The sequence below is a fragment of the Solanum verrucosum genome, unplaced genomic scaffold, assembly GCF_900185275.1.
Source record: "Solanum verrucosum unplaced genomic scaffold, falcon-dt-bn FXZP01000159.1, whole genome shotgun sequence".
Taxonomy (NCBI): Eukaryota; Viridiplantae; Streptophyta; class Magnoliopsida; order Solanales; family Solanaceae; genus Solanum; species Solanum verrucosum.
Window position 1 is genome coordinate 2,048,903 of NW_026020705.1, and position 21,576 is coordinate 2,070,478.

At 35.4% G+C, this 21,576-nt stretch overlaps 1 protein-coding gene across 1 annotated transcript; it reads left to right on the forward strand.

The window, feature by feature from the left end:
- Positions 1-894: 894 nt before the first annotated feature.
- LOC125812412 (E3 ubiquitin-protein ligase HAKAI homolog) lies at positions 895-12,584 on the forward strand. Its single transcript, XM_049491909.1, has 3 exons — positions 895-1,191; positions 10,438-10,496; positions 11,176-12,584. The coding sequence occupies exons 1-3, from the start codon at positions 940-942 to the stop codon at positions 12,353-12,355; spliced, it is 1,491 nt and encodes a 496-aa protein (XP_049347866.1). The 5' UTR covers positions 895-939; the 3' UTR covers positions 12,356-12,584.
- Positions 12,585-21,576: the final 8,992 nt, after the last annotated feature.

Sequence of the window (21,576 nt, forward strand, 5' to 3'; positions counted from 1 at the left end):
TATAGTTTGGAGGTTCTATATACTCAACAAGCTTTGGATTTTATTTAGTTATATCAGTGTATCTAACAAAATTGAGGGAAAAAAACAAATAAAATTGAGAAAGTGTATCTAGCAAATTTGAGTGCGTTGTTAACCCCTCCAAATGAATGTTTGATGTGAGATAGAGCAGCTTACCCTAAAATCAATGCATTTAGCAAAATTAAGATACTGTTGATACAATTAGGTTGAACGAATAGATATAGTGTATTCAAGTAGATTGTGCGAAAAAATACAAAAAAATCATTGTGTCAACCGATACAACATGACTTTCAGAAAACTGTGAGCACTAATATAACATGAATTTCAGAAAAATGTATCACTAATATAACAAATTTTAAAATTGATGCTATGTTTGCTAATTTGTCAAACGATCATTGTGTGAGTTTCTTGATTTTCCTTTGCTACAAATTTCAAGTTTCATCAACACTACATTCCCCATTAACTTGTTTCATCAGTAAATAATTAATACTCCTTCCATTTCATATTAATTGAATTTTTGAGGCATTTTCCATTTTCCAAATTAACTTAATTGTTCAATTTTCAAGACTACTTTTAAAATATTCTTCCAATTTTACCCTTCATTTGGATTTTCAATATGATGACTTCAATAAATTTGACAATAATTAATAAGGGTAATAATGAAAAATTATATTTAATTTATGTCTTAATCTACTTTTTTAAAGGATACATCTCAAAAATTTAATTGATATGAAATAGAGGAAGTAGTAAATATTTAAGAACATAAAAGTCGGTTAATAATTTAGGATATTTTGGTTCTTCAATATTTAGCACGGAACATTCATGCTTCGCCTATAGTATAGTTTGTTCTATAGATAGACAAATATATTATTTGGGGCTTAATCCTTGAGTCGCCTGAAGAAACAGAGTTGATAGGAAAAGATGCTTCAGATCCGTCTTAGCAAGCCAGCAAATGAGAGTGGTGGAGTTGCTAAGTGGTTGCCTCCTGAAACTGTTACAGTTGCTTGCCCTGATCATCTTGTTTTATCTGATCTTCCTGTAGCCAAGAGCGTTGGTACAGTAAATCCTGCATCTATGCTCAAAACTCTTGGCCGGAGGTCCCGTCGACAGCTTGCTGAACGAGTACATTTTTGTGTCTGCTGTGACTTTCCAATTGCTGTTTATGGACGTCTGGTGAGTGTACAATACAATCTTCAACCCTTAAATTTTTTCCCTAATTTTTCTAATTCTTGTTTATGGACGTTTGGTCACTAGTTAATACAAATTTCAACCCTTAAATTTTGCCCTAATTTTTGTGTCCGCCTCTGATTTTCTAATTATTAGTATTTGTGAATATCTGGTGTGTATAGAAAGTTCAAATGTTTACTTTTGCCCTAAGTTGCTCACTCTCCAAAAATGCAAGGATCCTACACATGTCTGATGACATTTTTGAAGAGTCGAGCAACCTAGCTTTTGCCTATGTTTATAGACGCAACATATTTTTCAATCAATGATATTCATATTCCTACTATTAATAATGAGAGATCAGGACTAGGCTACCTGGTGGCTGCTGCTACTTAGTACTCCTTTCTTTTAAAGATGAAGTAAGAAGAATTCTTTAATGGCGTCTGGTGGATGCAGAAATGAGAAGTATATATATATCTAGGAAATTAACACAGAGAGATTTAGACTAAAAGGATAGGGAGCTGACAAAATCTAAGAGGTACTCTTGGGAGCCTACCGGTGTAAAGTTATGCCAACGGAATAAGTTTAAAATACACCTAGATTTTACAGAGTGCATGCGAATTAATACACCATCAATTTCTTTTTAAACATATGCACCAAAATATACTGGTTGATATCATCCTCTATATCTTTCTGATGTATTTTTTTATCAACTTTCCAAAATCTCCGGCTCTCATAGGCATCCTATTGTATGTCATAACCCAAGAACTTCCAAAATTAGAGGAAAATATTCCAAATGTCTGAAACTACTGGGCAGTGTAGGAAGAGGTGTTTAGTTTCTAGACATTGATGGTACATGTAGGCTATATCATCTGTTCACTATCTGACTGTTCCTCCTGCTAACGTTATCCTGTGGCAGGCTTCATAGATTGGTGCCCAAGGAAAAAATTTGAGTTTGGGGTAATTTTATAATTATCCCTTGTGAACTTTATAAAAATAAAACTAAAAAATTATCCTGTATGAGCTTCCGAAGCCATTGCTCAACATTCCCAATCCGAGTCAGTGAAGATTTTAGCCTGCCTTCACTACGAATAACCCCTTTTGTGTTGCCCGAACTTATTCTACCATTGTGTGGTTAGATAAAGTGAAAGACTGCAGTATTTGTAACAAAATCAACAGTTCCTTAAGTTCCTTCTAAATTGTAGATCACATACGATATTATGTCTGTTATGTGCAGTGGAGGAATCAACATTGAGGCTATTTGAAATAAATTTGATCTAGAGAGCCATGGGTCTTTCTAAATTTTGATATGATTTTCCTGAAACCCATCTTGTATGTGATATTCTAAGAGAAATCATCCCATAAATTCCTGATGTGAGAAGAATCCCACGTCTCCCATTCACAATCACCGAGTATTTGACTGTGGTAATGCAAAATCTAATTCATATAACCCATCTTTCTCCAAAGCCCATTGTATTTTGCACACTCAACAAATAGGATCAATTAACTTTATCAAAATCCCTTTCACACGTCAAGTTTGCATAGAAGTTCAAGAGTGTGTCTTTTGTTTCTAGTCAAGCACTTCATTTGCAATCAGTGTTGCATCAATGATCTTTCTGACTTGAATGAAAGCACTTTGATGTCCTGAGACTAGTTTGTCAATCACCTTTTTTCAGTATCTCTGCTAGGTGTTTTGCAGCTATCTTATACACACTACCAAATTGTAATCAGTGTTGCATCGAAATGTGTGTTGTTATAGAGGAAACACGCTTGGGAATTCTTTTTTACTTATATCAGTGTATCCAACTAAATTGAGAAAGTGTATCCAGCAAAATTGAGTGCTTTGTTTAAAACCTCCAAACGAATGTTGTATGTGAGACAGCGGACTTGCCCTAAAATAATGTATTCAACAAAATTAATATATTGTTGATAAGAATAGAAGTTGGATTTGGAGGCTACCAATATCACTGGAAGAGTGTGGTTTGCGAACTATTGCATAGGAGCGGGGGTTTTACCCTGTGCGCACCCAAAGGGTAGCGGCTGCGGGTTTCCCTTGTCATAAAAAAAAAATAAAAAAAAATATCACTGGAAGAGTATTTGGAGAGGACTGATCCCCACCAAAGTGAAATGCTTCACTTGGTTAGTAATCAAAAGAGCCTGCTTAACTCAAGAAGTCCTACAGAAGAAAGGAATGCAACTAGTCCCTAGATGTTTCCTATGCAATTTGACAGGGCAAACTAATAAACACCTATTCCTACACTACAAATTCACTACACAGATCTGGGAGCTTTTCCTCTACATCACAGGCTTCAGCTGGACAATGCTAGAACACACTTCTGATCTTTCTAGTTGCTGGATCAGAAGGGGGGTTAGCAAGATTCAAAAGAAGTGGTGGAAGCTAATACCATCATGAATATGGTGGTCAGCGTGGAAGGAAAGAATTGGAGATGTTTTGAAGGTAGATCTAATTCCATTCGCAAAGTAAAATGGAATTGTTTAGTATCCTACTTTTTTGGTGTAAATAGCTCTGTATAGAAGTTGTAGATCAAATTATTCATAGGGAGCTTGTAATTTTGGTTAGGGCTGTAGATTTTTGAAGGTGGACAACATGCCCTTTAATGCTGTAGGATACAACTTTTCCAATTTTAAAAAAAGTAAAAAAGAAGAAGATATTGTTGATACAATTAAGTTGAGCGAATAGATACAGTGAATCCAACTAGATTGAGCGAACAAATACAAAAAAATTGTCGTGTCACTCATACAACACGAGTTTAAGAAAGTTGTATCAGTGATACAACGCGAAAATGCATCAGTGATACAACATGAATTTCAGAAAGATGTATCAGTGATGCAACAAACTTCTAAACTGATGCTACTTTTGATAATTAGTCAAACAATCATTATGTTTGGTAATTAGGCACTTAAGTACCAATATTTATGAAAATTCCTCTATGTTGTAGTATATATAAAGGCCTAATCCGTTTAACATGAATCCTAAAATCGAGCATATCAAAATCAAGACAGTGAAACATGAAGACCCATGTCCATAAATAACTGCGAAGGGGTTTATTGATTTTTCTTTGCTGCAATTTTCAAGTTTTAGCACAGAAGAACAAAGGGACGAACACCTCTCTTCTCCGGTAATCCCCTAAAAACATCTCAACCATTTAACACAGTTTATGCGTGGTGTAAACAAAAAGGAATTACAACTACATCCACCTCTAACTTGTTTAATTAATAAATATATAAGGACTTAAAAGTTGATTATATTTTAGGTATATTTTTGTCATTCAACATTTAACATGGAACATACATGCTTTTATAATATAGATAAATAGATAGATAGATATAGATTTGCTTTCTATTTTCATTTGGTTGTTTTTGGGTCAGCCAACTTTGGCCGATTGGACAAGTTATTTCTCATTTCATCAATTAATAAAATAAACCTGAGCGGCCCAGAAGTTTTTTTTTTTTTAAAAAAAATACAACAATGACGAAAACATTAAAAACATTTGAGTGTATTATTCAATTACCAAATGTGACAAAAAAAATGCTTAGTTAAAGAATCTAAGTTGAAATTAGAAAGTAAAATCGCGAGAAACATGAAAAAAAGATTATATTAATTTTATTACTAATTACTACTCCCTCCGTCCCATTTTATGTGAGGTAGTTTTACTCGACTCGGAGTTTAAGAAAGAAATGAAGACTTTTAAAACTTGTGTTCCAAAATGAATGACAGAAATTTGCGTGGCTGTAAATCATTTAATTAAGGGTAAAATAGACATTGTATAGTTAAATTGTTACTTAATATAGAAATGTGTCATTCTTTTTGGGACTGACTAAAAAGGAAAGTAAGTCACATAATTTGGGACGGAGGGAGTAATAATTTATATAAATAGATAGTAGTTCATATTATTTGGGGGCTTAACCCTAGAGCCGCCTGAAGTAGGGTAGAGAAACAGAGTTAATCGGTAAAGATGCTTCGGATCCTGCTTAACAAGCAAGCAAATGAGAGTGGTGGAGTTGTTCAGAGGTTGCCCCTTGAAACTGTTAAAGTTGCTTGTCCTGATCATTTTGTTTTAGCTGATCTTCCTGTAGCCAAGAGCCTTGGTTCAGTAAATCCTGCATCTCTGCTCAAAACTGTTGGCCGGAGGTCCCTGCGCCGGCCTGGTAAACGAGTACATATTTGTATCTGCTGCGACTTTCCAATTGCTGTTTATGGACATCTGGTCAGTATACAATACAATCTTCAACCCTTTAACTTTTGCCCTAATTTTTGTGTCTGTTGGACTTCCTAATTGCTATTTATGGACCTCTGGTGATTATAGAATGTTCAGTGTTTTAACCGTTTTTCCCTAAGTTGCTCGGACTCTCCAAAAATGTTGTCATAGCCGCATCGGATCCTCCAAAAATGCACTACTGTTGAAAGAGACTACACACACCCGATGACATTTTTGAAGGGTCCTACTCCATTGTTATAAAGGCAACATATTCTTTTATCAATGATATTCATAATCCTACTATTACTTTTCAATACTGATTGTTTCCACCAACTAATAAGAGTTCAGGACTAGGCTACCTTCTGGCTGCTGCTACTTAGTACTACTTTTTTTTTAATACATGAAGTAACAAGAATTCATTAATGGCGTCTGGTGGATGCAGAAATCAAAAGTACTAGGAAATTAAAACAGAGAGATTTAGACTAGAAGGATAGGGAGCTGACAAAATCTAAGAGGTACTCCTAGCTTTTACGGAATAAGTTTAAAATACACCTTCTGGCTGCTGCTACTTGGTACTACTTTCTTTTTTAATAGATGAAGTAACAAGAATTCATCAATGGTGTCTGGTGGATACAGAAATCAAAAGTACCAGGAAATTAAAACAGAGAGATTTAGACTAGAAGGATAGGGAGCTGACAAAATCTAAGAGGTACTCCTAGCTTTTATGGAATAAGTTTAAAATACACCTAGCTTTTACAGAGTGCATGGGAATTGAAACACTGTCAATTCCTTTTTGACCATATACACCAAAATATACTGGTTGGTATAATCTGCCAGATCTTTCTATGTTTTTGTTCATCAACTTTCCAAAATCTCCGGCTCTCATAGGCATACTATTGTATGTCGTAACTCAAGAAAATCCAAAATTAGAGGAAAATATTCCAAATGTCAGCCGCTACTTGGCAGAGTAGGAAGAGGTGTTTCATGTTTGTTGGTGACCAGACATTGATGGTACATGTAAAATCTATTTACTATCTGAATTTTTATCCGGCTAACACTATACTGTGGTAGGCTTCATAGATTGCTGCCCAAGGAAAAAATCTGAGTTTGGGGGTAGTTTTAAACATATTCCACATGAACCTTACAAAAAAAAAACAAAAAGAAAATCCTGTATTAGCTTCCAAAGCCATTGACCAACATTCCCAATCTGAGTTAGTGAAGATTTGTAGCCTACCTTCACTGTGAATACCCCCCTTTTGTGTTACCCCAACTTATACCATCATTTGTGTGGTTCGGGGAAGTGAAGGACTGCACTACTTGTAATAAAATTAACAGTTCCTTTAGTTCCTTCTAATCTGTAGATCCCATAGGGCATTATGTCTGTTCTGTGCAATGGAGGAATCAACATTTGAGGCAATTTGAAATAAATTTGGGAAATCCAGCATCAGAGGTGATTTAGGGAGAGCCATGGATCTTTCCAAATTTTGATATGATTTTCCTGAAACCCATCTTTTATGTGATTATTCCAAGAGAAATCATCCCATAAGTTCCTGATGGTACTTCCATAATCCAATACCATGAGAAGCCCTAGATAATTTACAGCAGTTATTTTGTGAGCCATGTTTTGCTCCAACTACTTGCTTCCGAAGAGCATCATCACTTTGTCTATATCTGCATAGCCACTTCATGAACATGCATTTATTGTGAGTTGTCAGATATTTGATCCCCAAGCGTCCTACCTGTTTTGGCATCTTGGTAGTTACCCATTTTATTAACTGAAATTTGTGCCCCTTACTGTTGCTTTCCCAAAAGAATGATCTCCTGATTATGCCAAATTATTGCACCACCATTTTTGGTATTTGAATGAGTGACATCAGATGAGTAGGAATACTAATATCATAGCGAGTGTTCCTCCCATTAATAAGTATCGCAGTTGTCAAGTAACCATTTTTTCCTCTAACTTCTCAATGAATCTATTTTATGTCTCTACATATTTGAATTTGGTCCCTAATGGGGCATCCCCAGGTAAGTTGTTGGTAAATGACCAGTGTTGCAACAGAGAATTCCTGCCAGTTCCACTAATTTTGGAACATCATCGACATTATATAATGTGCTTTTGAGCATATTAATCTGTAATCCAGTGAGAGCTTCAAATATAGACGGGGTAAGGTTGGGATATAAAATATGTGATCTCTCAGCACCACAAAAGATGAGAGCATCATCAGCATAAAGTAGGTATGACACCTCCACAGTTCCACCAGGGTTTATTCCAACTTCAAATCCTTTGATCTGGTGAAGTTCTCTGGATTATTTAGTAATATGCTGAGCCCCTCCTTAGCCAAAATGAAAAGAAAAGTTGAGAGCTTGCCTTATGACCTTTCTTGGTGAGAAGAATCCCACAGGTCTCCAGTTCACAATCACCGAGTATTTGACTGCGGTGCAAAATCTAATCCATATAACCCATCTTTCTCCAAAGCCCATTTTATTTCGCACAGTCAACAAATAGGATCAATTAGCTTTATCAAAAGCCCTTTTGCACGTCAAGTTTGCATAGAAATCCAAGAGTTTTTGTCCTTTGTTTCTAGTGAAGCACTTCATTTGCAATCAGTGTTTGCATCAATGATCTGTCTGACTTAAATGAAAGCACTTTGGTGTCCTGGGACTAGTTTATCAATCACCTTTTCAGTATCTCTGCTAGGGGTTTTGCAACTATCTTATATACACTATCAATCACACTAATAGGTTTGATGGGACTGAGTTCAATTGTACCTTCCCTTTAGGAATAAGTGTAATGAAGGCTATGTTGCTCGGGTTCAACTGCAGGTGTTTGACACGGGTACGGATCTAGAGATCTGATTCTTCATGATCATAATTTTTAGATTCACGATACAAATCCAGATATGGTTACGGATGTGGCGATTCGGCTAAAAATAATTCAAATATCTGAAAATATAGGTATAAAAATGTAAATTAAGTGTTCTCAATTCTTTCTATTTATCTTTTCAAATAATCTCTATTTGGCTCCTTTAAGTAATATTTTTTCTATCTATTATAGAGAATTGATTCGTTCCCTAATCATGTGATTACCGTTAGAAAAAATACATAATTATGTATCATAGGTTATATAGAAGTTTCTTGAGTACTTTATAATGGTCTTGGGCCACTCCACCTAAAGTAGTAAGTCTTAAAGAATATGATACAGTGGATTATGTTGAAGTTGAATTAGAAGTCTGGTTTATCTGTTCTTCGGTTGAACAACACAATCTTAACGAAGTTCCAAGTCTAACCTAGGTAAGCAAGCATGTCATAGATCTATATCTAACTTCGATAGCATACCTTTCATACCAGCCCCTTTCATAAACTGACCACTAGATAGATCGATTCCTGATGACCTGATCTGTGAAAGTCCCAGCTGCAAATGACCTCTTACGCGCCGTCATGCACCAGCGGTAGTCAGCATCGGCAAACGCACCAACATCACATGCCGACAAGTGAAGAACTTTTTAGGCAGTTTCCAATCTCGTTCTTTTTCTTTAGAGGTCGTCCACACCTTCCAGAAATCTTCATTCAAACTTTCAAGCGTACATGATATAAAATAGTTTCCCTGTTTTTGTCCATACAGTCCCACTGTCTACTATCCCTTATTACTATAAGTCCTCCCTTGGTAGCGCACACTGTTAGTTTTGCCCAATTAAACCCACCTATTAACCCAATTGTGATGTATTAAACTGGATATCCATACCTCAAGTTTCGTTTCTTGATGGCATATTGCGAATCAAAGATTTGAGAATCTCTCTTTTGCTCAACCTGTTCAACCCCTGAACTTAATATTTAAGCTTCATCCTGAGAATGCTTTTTGGTGCCTACCCCTCGTCTTTCTACCCCACTCCATAATTTATACCACATTTGAGTCTGTTCTAGTTAGGGGTGAGCATACATATTGAAAATACGGACAAAACCGAATTAATTCGGTTTCGGTGTTATTTTAAATAAAACATCGATATTCGATATTGTTCTTCGGTTTAACCGAAGTTTTCATTACATGAACCCAAAATACCAAAACCTGGCAGTAACTAAGCTTTGGTTCAAATCAAAAGCCAAAGCTGCAGTTGGCCCCTTCCCTTCCAAATTCGGAACACCCACATGAGGAGCCACGCGAGTAGTGCCAGATGGCACATCTGAGACAGTTTCATCTATTTTTACTTGTGATGTCTTGTGAAGTTCCTGCCATGTTCACTAAGCATGAACCATCTATCATAATCTTCACTAATATCAACAAATTCAAATGATTTCTCATCAGACAGTGTAATTTATTAGCCATCACTGGACAAATAATATTAGGTCAAAGAAAGCCATGAGAAAGTTCTAAGCTGGAAACCGAAAGAGGAAAAGTGGGATATGGAAGAAAGAAACTAGAGAGAAGTCAATCTTCTTTTTACCAAATAAAGGGACTCAAGTGGCCACTTTTTTGGTACTATACTAATATCAGTTACTGTTATGGGCATTCTTAGAATGACCACTACTTGATATCTCCCTCATGCCATCACTTGGTTGAGAAAATATTTCCTTGTAAATCGCTAAGGGGTTGTTTGGTAGAGTGTATAAAAATAATGCTAAATAGAATGTATTAGTAATGCTTGCATTAGCAATGCATGTATTAGTTATGCTTGCATTAACTATACATAGATTATTTTTATGCATTGTTTGGTTTGATGCATTAAAAATAGAATGCATTGCATTTAAAAAATTATTTACAAAGATACCCCTCACTATTATGGTGGAAAAGATATAAAAATAAAATGCTTTTCCTATTATCTTGTGTGTAATGTGGCAAGTCTGGCATAACTTTTTCTTGTTATTACGAAATGTCTGTATGTCATACACTAACTGGGTTATGCTTTTGAAAGCTGGTGTATGACTCATGTTGGATGACATTATCAATGTTATGAACTGTTGGAACACACTATCACCTTTATATTTACTTCTCTCAACTACATTTCTAGTCAAAATGATCTTTACTATCTTCTTTTTGCAGAGTCCATGTGAACATATCTTCTGTTTAGATTGTGCCAGGAGCGACTCTCTCTGCTACCTGTAAGCATATATCCTATTTCTCCACTTTTAAGAGTGATATTATCATTGCTTTAGGATATAAAATTATCAACTATGTATCAAATATTATTTTGGACATCCTCACATTTAAAGATGGCAAGTCAAAAGGATTGCAAACAATATAGTGATTTATAAGGGATATGCTGCTGGTAGCAGCATGGGGTACTATAAGGCGTGTCTTTTAGATCTTGGCTGTTCTACTTAAACCTGAATTTCACATTGATAATTTGTCAGGTCATGTTTCAGTATCATATCTCTGTTGTTAGGCCTGAATTTTCCTTTTTTTTTGTCGAGTAGACTAGGGGATTGACATCTTAGTTTTTTAGTCTAATCCTATATCAGCTTGGCTAGTTTTTGAATTACCATTTTATTAGAAATTCTCTTCCAAGTTAGAGAGATATTGCTCATTTGAAGAGTTTCATCAGCCCTTGTCGTGGCAGATGGTTGATTTTAACTCTGACTCGAAATTTGGAATCTCATCAAGAGCATTTATGATTGTCATGATAAGCATCATCTGGAAAATTCTCACACATTCTTATTCAACTATATTGCTACTTAATTGTTAATGAGTAAGCTAGGTTGGTTAGTTTGGCTTTACCTGTTCCATACTTGTTTCTCTGATCTAATGATATGGAATCCAAACTACATTTTTCTTATTCAGCTGTGATGAACGCATTCAGAAGATTCAAACGATTAAAATGCTGGAAGGGGTCTATGTCTGCGCAGCTCCGCATTGTCTCAAGTCCTTTCTGAAGAAGACTGAATTTGAATCTCATATTCATGAGAATCACAGTGATCTCCTTAGTGCAGAGAAAGATGAAAACATTTCAGAATCTGCTAGTGCTAGGAAATCTGCAGCATCTGAATCTACAGTGCAAGCACCATCTAGGCCCATGTTTTCTCCTGGTTCAGGTTCCCAGGCACATGATCGTGAAGACAAAGCTCATCATTCTCAATCTAGAGACCAACATCCTCCTAGGCCTTTTATGCAACAAAAGCCACCTTTCACTGGTTCAACCCAAAATCATCCACTAGAGCAACAGTCTGATAGTAATCCTCCTCCAGGCTTTGAAAGGCCTGGCATGCAGAATCGGCTAACTCAGCAAGGTTTTGATGTACAGCAGGGTTCATTCCGGCCAGACCCAAGTCACTTTCCAGACAAGCAGCAAGGGATTATGGGGAGTTCCCCTTTTTCTGAATTTCCAATGCATATGCAGCAACCTCATGGCTTTGCGGTGCCTATGAGTTCGAATCCAGGTTTGGCTCCTCAATCTGGTTATCCTCAGTTCGCAACTGATGGAGCTCAACCATTTTATGGTGCTGCTTCATTTGAGATGCCTAGGCCAGACTCAACTCCTGAAAGGGGATCAGAACAAGGGTCTTTGCTAGGTTTTCCAACTGGTGCTGCAGGAAATATGAATTTTCCAGAAAATTACCCTCGGCCATGGAATATGGGGCAGCCGGCTGGGTCGTTTGAGCCCACTGCAGTTCAACCTTCCCCAGATGGTTATGTTAATGCTACTGATCCTCAAGGAAGAGCAGTATTTCTCCAAGGAGACTATGGAAGGAATGCCAGTGTAATGCCCTCAAACCTGCGACCTCCGCCTTCGGCCAACAGAGGATTGGAAGGTGGACAGAGTAGTAACTCCATGGACACCAGAGATAGCAAGGGTATACTGATGCCACAACCTATGCCCTTCCCACCACCCCCACCTATACCTCATCACATGTCGCAACTCCAGATAGGAGGCAGACAGTATTCTGGTGATACAACCCACGATGGACAGGGCTATGGTTGGCAACATGAAAAACGTGATAATTACGGAAGCAGCCAAGACTAGTTATGTTCTTGTTATTCCTCTATCGTTTCTTTTGTAAGAACAGTGCCCGTTTTGTGTTGCCTCAGTGTATTTTACTTTCTAAATATACCAACATTGTTTTGTTAAAACTGAAACGTTGGGTTCCCCGACATTTACCCAGCTTCTTGTTCAAACGCAAAAGTCTCATTCTGCTTATTCAGGATTTGCTGCTTCTGAATTGAGGCCAGAATATGCAAACAAGAATTAACAATTTATTGCTGTAGTACAATTTTACATATCTAGCAGGCAAATCATGTTGCAAGCTTATAGCTTTGTCAAGACCTTACAATAGTTTGCTCTGCAGGAAAATGGATGTACATAATCAGCCAGATCTACTACTACGCTTCAATCCCAAGTTAGTTTTCGTATTGATTTAAGAGGAGAATTGAAACACGGGCAGAACTTCTTTTGTCCTGGTACCACTTCAATATATGGATGTACACTGTCAGCTATTTATGTTAGATGATTTGAATGCTGGTTGTGTTTCTCTTGTATCCCAGCAACTGATGTTATGCTTGTGTTAACTTAGCTCATATTCCTATTATTCATGTACTTCTGAATATGCATCGAGTCCTAACGTGACCGGTTCTAAATGCTACTTTGATGAACATGTTATAGATTCTGATAAATTGTTTGCTACTACTAATTTGCATCGTAAGCCACTGTAATAGAAAGGATTCAATCTTGTTTTGTTATTCTTATTGACCCTTCCTGCTAAAGTGCTCAACTTTTGGATACCTTATCGTAATAATATTTGTTTAAGTTTAGTTGTGACATTAACTTTAATGTGTTTATTTTGAGTAAAAGGAGGCTGTTTAAGTTCAAATTTAAAGGAGGCTGTTTAAGTTCAAATTTATGGGTTGTTCATGTCTTGGGTTTTCAATTCCATATTCATATAAGTAGTTGTTTGATCCCATCTTCTCCCTTAGCATTTATTTTTCAGCCAAATCACTTGTATGACTTATTAGTTAGCTAAAAACTCTAGTTTGTCATTTTAGAATTGTTAGGAATATAGTAGTTGGCGTTTCATTGTCTCAAGACACTTTTTTTTTCCTTTTAAGGAAATTGAATGCATTTTGGTGCCTAATTAATGTAGGTAAGTGATACATAAGTTTTGTTTGCCATATTGTTTTTAATTGTCCAGTTTTAGGGAATTTCAGTCATGTTATCTGTTTGTTTATGGATCTCTAGAAGGTAACTCTATGTTAGAATGGAGTTATATCCACAAGAAAAGTAATCAGCAAATGTCTGAACAAACATAATCATTGTTTAGCATGGTATAAATTTAGTTCTTTTGAAATTTTTATGCTGGTGTATGGATTCATTTATGTTGAATATGTTGGAAAACTATATGCACGGCGGAAGTATACCAGAATCATACTACTTACATGAATAATAGACAACACATAATTTATGTTAAAACACATAAACTTTTTGAAATTTAATTAAAGATTTACCTCTTGAAGCGTGATATGATACCTTCAAGCGAATCCACATGCTAGTCCACAAATTGGACGATAGTTTTGCGGTCTTCTACAGTGATCCCAAGTTCACTTCTGAACTCTCAATATTTGGGTGGGCAAGTGTAACACCTCAGAAATTAGACTTAGACTTTGCAGCAGAAAACAACAGAAAAAGGTGAACCACAGAGGGGTTCATGGGCTGTGATTAAGACCATGGTCCGTCACCCTAATCATGGTTCACACCCTCCCATCAGTGGTGGACCATAGAGCCCCTCAGGGGACGTGGATCATCTCACAAGCTATGGGAAAGCTCGTGGAGGATAGACAGACCTCACCAAGCCCAGGCATCAGACCACGGAGCCCTCTACGGGCCGTGGTGGCATTTGCCGTCCTGAGCCACCAGATTCCAGCTCAAGTGAGGAACCACGGAGACCTTCACGGTCAGTGGTCCTTCACACGGGTCGTGGTAGGGCTCATGGTTGGACCACCCATAAATTAGTAGCCACTACAAGCAGACCACGATCCAGTCAACGGGCCGTGGTCCTTGTGACGGACCATCACTGAGGCCGTGGTCGGCTTCGACAGATTTTAAGTTAGGGGTCGTTTGGTCTTTTCCCCTATGCGTTGGACACCTAAACTATGTCATTTAACCCCTAAACTATGTAGTTTTGATTAGTTTAAGCATAGTAACTTAATCAGAACCTACCCTAGTTGATCCATTTATTGAAATTCATCGATCTTAGAGCAAAATAGAGGGAAAGCCGAGCAGCCTCTCAAGAATACGCAACAAGTTTCCATCAGTTCCATCCCCGAAATCGAAAGATTTCAGCATGAATTTCACCACCAGGTATGTGGGATTTCACTAGTGGGTTCCTTTCATCCACTAGGTCCCTAGAATTCAGTCAGATTCTTGATTCCCTATGCATTGTTTAGAACTAGGGTTTCTAGAACTTTAGATAATTGCTGCTATTTAGCTGTTATAGTATTCTAAACCATATTATCATGTTTTCGTGACATTGTTGCTTAGTTCCTTGCATGAAACTTAGAACCCTAGTTGTGTAGATTCGTTTAGTTCATGAATTACACTAGCTAGGTCAGGTAAACAGATATTCATGCTCCAGATTTCGAATGTTTCATTATCAGTACTTAAATGCTGCATTCTCAGTTAGCATGTCAGAATATTGAGCTATCCAATATAATTCAGTGATGTTATATTATACAAACTAGTATACGTTTCCGCGCGTTGCGCGGATAATATAAAGAATTATTATTATTATCACTACTATTATTATATATATATATATATATATATATATATATGAAATGAAAGAACAAATCACATGATCATTTAATAACTTGTACAATATACTTTGCGTTTGTTTGTTACTATATTATTATTAACTACTTAATATCATAACATTATCGACTAAATTTTGATTAACTTATCACTTGCCTTAATATTCTTTTTCGTTAATTTTCTATTTATATAATACAAATAAATATATATATTTTCATTGTAAAATATTATTTAATTTTAATAATATTTTAAATATTATAAGTTTATTTTTATTTTATTGTTTTTTTTTACTTGAATTCAAAGTAAAAATATTTGCAAATTATTTGTATTCTTTTGAACATTTTTTGCACTAAGATATTTTATAAGTTTTATATTTTTGTATGTTAACGTATTGATATCTTACTTAATACTAAATTATGATTTTAAATTTGTACTAAAGTACGAATAGAGATGTTTTTAATATTATCTTATGATGAATAAGGAAATTATAAGAAAATTTAATCGTTAGATAAGAAAATAAAATGTAAAGATCTACGATTATGATAATGGTAAACATAAAACTAAGAAATTTTAATCACTTGACTATCAAATTATAGGCATGCTATTCAAATTTTTAAAGTTTGTTTTTCAATTTTTCATAAAATCATATATCAATTATATTATATTTCAAAAAAACATATAATTATATCAAAATTTTCGGAAATATATTTTTATAATTATTGTTATCATAGGGAGGGAATAATCAATTGCGGTGTCATTTCTTTTCTTTAAATTCATCATTACCATTATAATACTAATATTTTTTCTTAATGAGAGTGCTAAGTAGATAACGTTGTTGAATAAAAGTATTCAACTCAAATAATTATTTTTATGAGATTTGAAAATTTAAGCTTATATCATACATACCCTATTAGATATATCAATATATTTGAGTCTTAAAAAGTAATTGATATGCAAAAAAAAAAAAAAACTTACAATAACACTTTCATCAATTATCCAAAATTGCAAGTGGTATTTTCTCATGGATAATGCTAAAGAAGTTAAATTTTTTGATGAAGGCATTAGATTATTCCGATCATTGTATTACTTAACAACACTAATGACATTCCTTCAAATATAAATACTACCTTATACAATAAGAAAAGTATATAATATTTAAGTAATATAAAAATTGAATTATTCTTTGTTATGGTATTTTATTTTTAGAGAAAACGAAAAAGCAAGTGAAACTTAACTTATATACGAAAGTTATTTGTCTGCACAATAATCACGCCAAAGTTGATGGTGACTTTAACACCTACTTATCAAGATCATAAAACATTATAATACACCCATGCAAACGATTTATACAAAGACATATTCACACACATCATATATTTAATTAGTATCATTTGAATATCAAATTTGTCAAGTCAATCTTTAATACTCTTTCTATTGCCCAAAATAAATCAAAGTTACCCAACAATTACCATCGCTATAATATATAATGGAAATTAAGAATGTTTTGCTAAATTTTTTATTTCTTATATATTAAAAAAATACACATGTAGACTTGTAGTTGTTTAGTTTTCACCTTCATAAATTTTAATAAATTAACAAATGTGACATTTTTTCCATATCCAGTATTACTCTTTATTCTCTTTTTTATTTGTGCTAAGTTTGAAATTATGCACAAAAATTAAAGAAATAAATTAATAAAGTGAACAAACTATCTAAATTTCAAATAGATGAAATATAAATACATATCTCGTCATTAATTCAAGTAGATTTGGAGTTGCTCTTTTACTCCAAGAATCCCCCAAACACGAAAATCTAACCTTTTGTATTCAACGACATAAGCAGAAAAAGATATAGAGTTACCTATATATATATATATATATATATATATTCACTTTAAACTATGAATTAATTATGCGTTAGTATGACTTACCAAATAAATTAATGAAAATATAATCAATTACTAAAATTTTGAGTGATATATTCAAATATTTATTGCATTAAAAGATCATCAAAAAGTAGCAAAAAATTGCAAAAGAAATAGATTACCAAACTTTTAGGAGATAATTAGTTATTAATTTATATTACAATAAAAGATAGTCAAAATCTGCAAAAGAAATTTTAAGCACTGCTTTATATATAGCATTGATGCAAAATTGAAGAATTTTTTTCAGAAGTATTAGATTTGATTATGTTACTACTACAAATTATTATGAAATAACAATACAATCACTAAAGACATTATGAATTCTTTATTTGTCTATATTAGATAGAAAATACCTGTGATGCTTGGACAGAGATTGAACAAAATTAATAAATTATATAAAGTTATGTATGAACAATCAAGGCTCAAGCTATTTCCTCTCTATCAATATTGAGATTTGAAAACACACAGTAAGTAAAGAGAAAAGAAGAGACAGATAGATAACGTAGTGGATAGAATTAAGGATAAAATTGAGAAGTTATAACTGCTTTAAATTTAAAACTATTTTAAAATTATTTATCAAATGTAAAAAAATATTAAATCTGTTTTTTAAGATGCCGACATTTGTCATTATGTGTGTATGTTGATGACATGTGTCTATTTTTATTTTAAATTTTGAATTTATAATATTTAATTAGTAATATAATACTTAATTATTTATAATTTAAAATTTTGAAAATTTGTGGTAATGACATGTGGCGTTTTTTTCTTCTCCTATTATATATAGATAGATTTCTAGTTGGGAGTAGACTTAACACCGAGTGGACTAGGGTTCAACGTACCCGTATAGTCCCAGAACTACGTGCCCCCATAGGTTTATAAGTCCCCTATGTGAGCATCAAATTTAGTGATCACGCTAGTCATGCCTTTATACCCTGGTAAGGTATATCGGGTCCTCCCGATGGGGCGTATACATCAGACTTCACATTTTAGCTCACATGGTTTTATATCGGTTATTAGTAGCTCCCACAATTAGACTTTAGTGCAATTGACCGGGTTTTCAGTTATATGTCAGTATTCAGTCTCAACATGTCATGTACTTGGTCATTGCATTCAGTTCAGTTTATTTCAGTATATTTCAGTATTTCAATCATGTTCAGATTATATCATTGCTCAATATGTTTTGTTCAGTTTATATGTTTGTTCAACTTTTATCCTATCTTGCATACTCAGTACATTCCAATTACTGACACATACTCTACGCTGCATCCTTTCATGATGTAGGTTCAGGTATTCAGCATCCAAATCACGCATAGATCGGTTCCCAATCTCCAGTTCAACGACTTCAGTGGTGAGTCCTCATACTTCGAGGATAAAGACATCTATTTCATATTTAGTCTTTTCTTTTAGTTTCAGTTTTGCTAGAGTTAGCTGGGGCATGTCCCAACAATTCTAGTCAGTTAGAGGCTTTTTCAGACATAGTATTAGATTCATCTTTAGTACTTGAGTGATTGTTCAGTATCACTAAACTCATAGTGTTTTATATATTTAGATCAATTTTTGGTATTCCCCACTACTAGTTATATCATGATTTAGCTTCCGCATTAGTTTATCTTTCATAGATATATTCAGTTCTGCTTATGATATGCCAACTGAGGGTTAGCTTGGGGTTACTCGTGATCCTGGGTCTCGTGTTTACGTCAAGGGGTTAGCCTCGGGGTGTGAGAAACTTGGTATCAGAGCATTAGGTTCAAGAGTCCTAGGATGTCTTAAAAGTCGCACTAAGTAGAGTCCTTTTCATGGGTGTGAAGTGCACCACATCTAATGAGAGGGAGGCTACAAAGTGTTTTAGGAAAAACTTCACTTTCTTGCTATTCTTATCGTGCGTGGGTATGATCTACTTTCAAACTCATCGTTATGCGTTTTAGATCATGCCTCATCGTAGAGCTTACACAAAGAATGCTAATGGTCGCAACGCTAACACAGTTTCTCCAGTCCCAGACCATGAGGTTTCGAATGTAAAGTTTTGAAATACTATCCAGCTCTTGGCTCAGAGTGTAGCTAACTGGAACAATCAGCAGGCCCAGTTCCTACAAATGCTAATCATGGTTTAGTAGCAGCCAGGGTTTGAGATTTCATTCGGATGAATCCACTAGAGTTTCTAGGGTCGCAGGTTGGTGAGAACCCACAAATCTTCACCGATAAGGTTAAGAAAATCTTTGGAGTGATGCAAGTGACTAGTAATGATAAGATAGAGTTGGCATCCTACTAGCTTAGAGATGTGGATCACATTTGGTACACTCAGTGGAAAGAAAATAGGGGTACAGATGCAGCTCCTGTGACTTGGGAATGCTTTACGTGAGCTTTTCTGGATATGTTCTTACCGAGAGAGTTGAGGGAGGCTAGGTCTCAGGAATTCATGAATTTGAGGCAAGGTACAATGTCAGTCCAAGAGTACGGACTTATTCACCCAACTCTCTAGGTATGCTCCACATATGGTTGCTGATTTGAAGGCACATATGATTAAGTTTCTGTATGGAGTATTTGACATAGTGAAAATAGTGTGCATGAATGCTATGTTGTTAGAGAAGATGAATATCTCTAGGCTCATGACTTATGCTCAGCAAGTTGATGATAAGGACAACAAAAAGGCTAGAATAGGCAACTATGAGTACTTTCAGCAAAAATGGGGTGGTGAAAATGGCTCACAGTTTCAGAAAAAATCTTCAGCCCCAGTTTCTTTATCAGCTAGTGCTCCATCCCCTAGGTTTCGACGGGATCATAAGGGTAGGGCATCAAACTATAAGTCTCAGAGGAGTGCTTCAGGTAGCAGGACCTATCCAACTTGTCCAAAGTGTGGTAACAATAATCCAGGCGAGTATCTTGTAAAGAAAAAATGGTGCTTTGGGTTTGGCCAGTCTGGCCATAGGTTGAGGGATTTCCATTTTTCCAGGCAGAGTCAAGGAGGTAACAACAATAGGACTCAATCTACAACACCAACAGGTCGCCCAACTCAACATGGTGCTTCATTTGGCACATGTGGCGATCAGTGCCAAAACAGGTTATAAACTCTCCAGGCTCGCCAGGATCATGAAGATTCTTGTGATGTGGTCACTGGTAGGTTACAAGTTTTTCACTTAGATGTTTATGCATTGTTAGATTTAGGGGCTACACTATCTTTTGTAACTCCATTTATAGTAGTAAACTTTTGTGTCAGTCCAGAAAGTCTTTTAGAACCCTTCTCAATCTCTACTCCAGTTGGTGACCCAGTTACTAGACGAGTATACATAAATTGCCCTATCACAGTCTCTCAGAAAGTCACCTCAGTAGATCTTATAGAGTTAGAAATGGTGGACTTTGATATCATTCTAGGCATGGATTGATTACATTCTTGTTACGCCTTAATCGATTGTAGAAATAGGATCGTTCAGTTTCAGTTTCCAAACGAGCCAGTCTTAGAATGAAAGGGTAGTAGCTCAGTACCTATGAGTTGATTTATTTCTTACCTTAAGGACAAAAGGATGATCTCTAAGGGGTATATCTACCATCTTGTTCGGGTTAAGGATTCGAGCTCCGAAACCCTAACTCTTGAGTCAATCCCTATAGTAAATGGGTATCCAAAAGTGTTTCCAGAAGATCTTCCCGGAGTTCCTCCCGAAAAGGAAACTGACTTTGGAATTGATATCCTTCTAGATACCAAGCCCATTTCGATTCCTCCTTATTGATTGGCTCCAACTGAGCTTAAGGTATTGAAGGAACAGTTGAATGAACTTCTAGATAAGGGCTTCAACAGATCTATTATTTCCCCATGGGTGCACGAGTGTTTTTCGTGAAAAAGAAAGATGGTTCTCTCAGAATGTGCATTGACTATCGTCAGTTGAATAAGGTCACCATCAAGAATAAGTATCCCATCCCCAGTATTGATGAATTGTTCGACCAACTCCAGGGTACTAGTTACTTTTCTAAGATATACCTAAGATCTGGTTATCATCGGCTTAGAGTCAGAGATAGTGACATTCCGAAGACAACTTTCAAAACTCGGTATGGTCACTATGAATTTGCAGTTATGTTTTTTGGACTACCAAATGCTCCAGCAGCCTTCATGGACTTAATGACCAGAGTGTTCAAAGAATATTTAGACTTATTCGTTATTTTATTTATTGGTGATATCCTGATTTATTCTCGGAGTGAGGAGGAACATGCGACTCATCTGAGGGTTGTTCTGCAAACTCTCAAAAATCGCCAGTTATTCGCTAAGTTTAATAAATGTGAATTTTGTTTACAGTCTGTCACTTTCCTTGGTCATGTGGTATCTAACGAGGGAGTCCGAGTGGATTCTCAGAAGATAGAAGTAGTGAAACAATGGCCCAGACCCACATCTCCAACAGATATCAAAAGTTTCTTGGGTTTGGCTGGTTATTACATAAGATTTGTTGAAGGATTTTCATCCATAGCTTTACCATTGACTAAGTTGACTCAGAAAAATGTTAAGTTTCAGTGGTCAGATAAGTGTGATAAAAAC

Coding starts and splice junctions, on each gene's coding strand:
- LOC125812412 (XM_049491909.1), top strand. CDS start 940: ATGCTTCAGATCCGTCTTAGCAAGCCAGCAAATGAGAGTGGTGGAGTT. Junction 1,192..10,437: donor TTGCTGTTTATGGACGTCTG/GTGAGTGTACAA, acceptor TTCTTTTTGCAG/AGTCCATGTGAACATATCTT. Junction 10,497..11,175: donor AGCGACTCTCTCTGCTACCT/GTAAGCATATAT, acceptor TTTCTTATTCAG/CTGTGATGAACGCATTCAGA.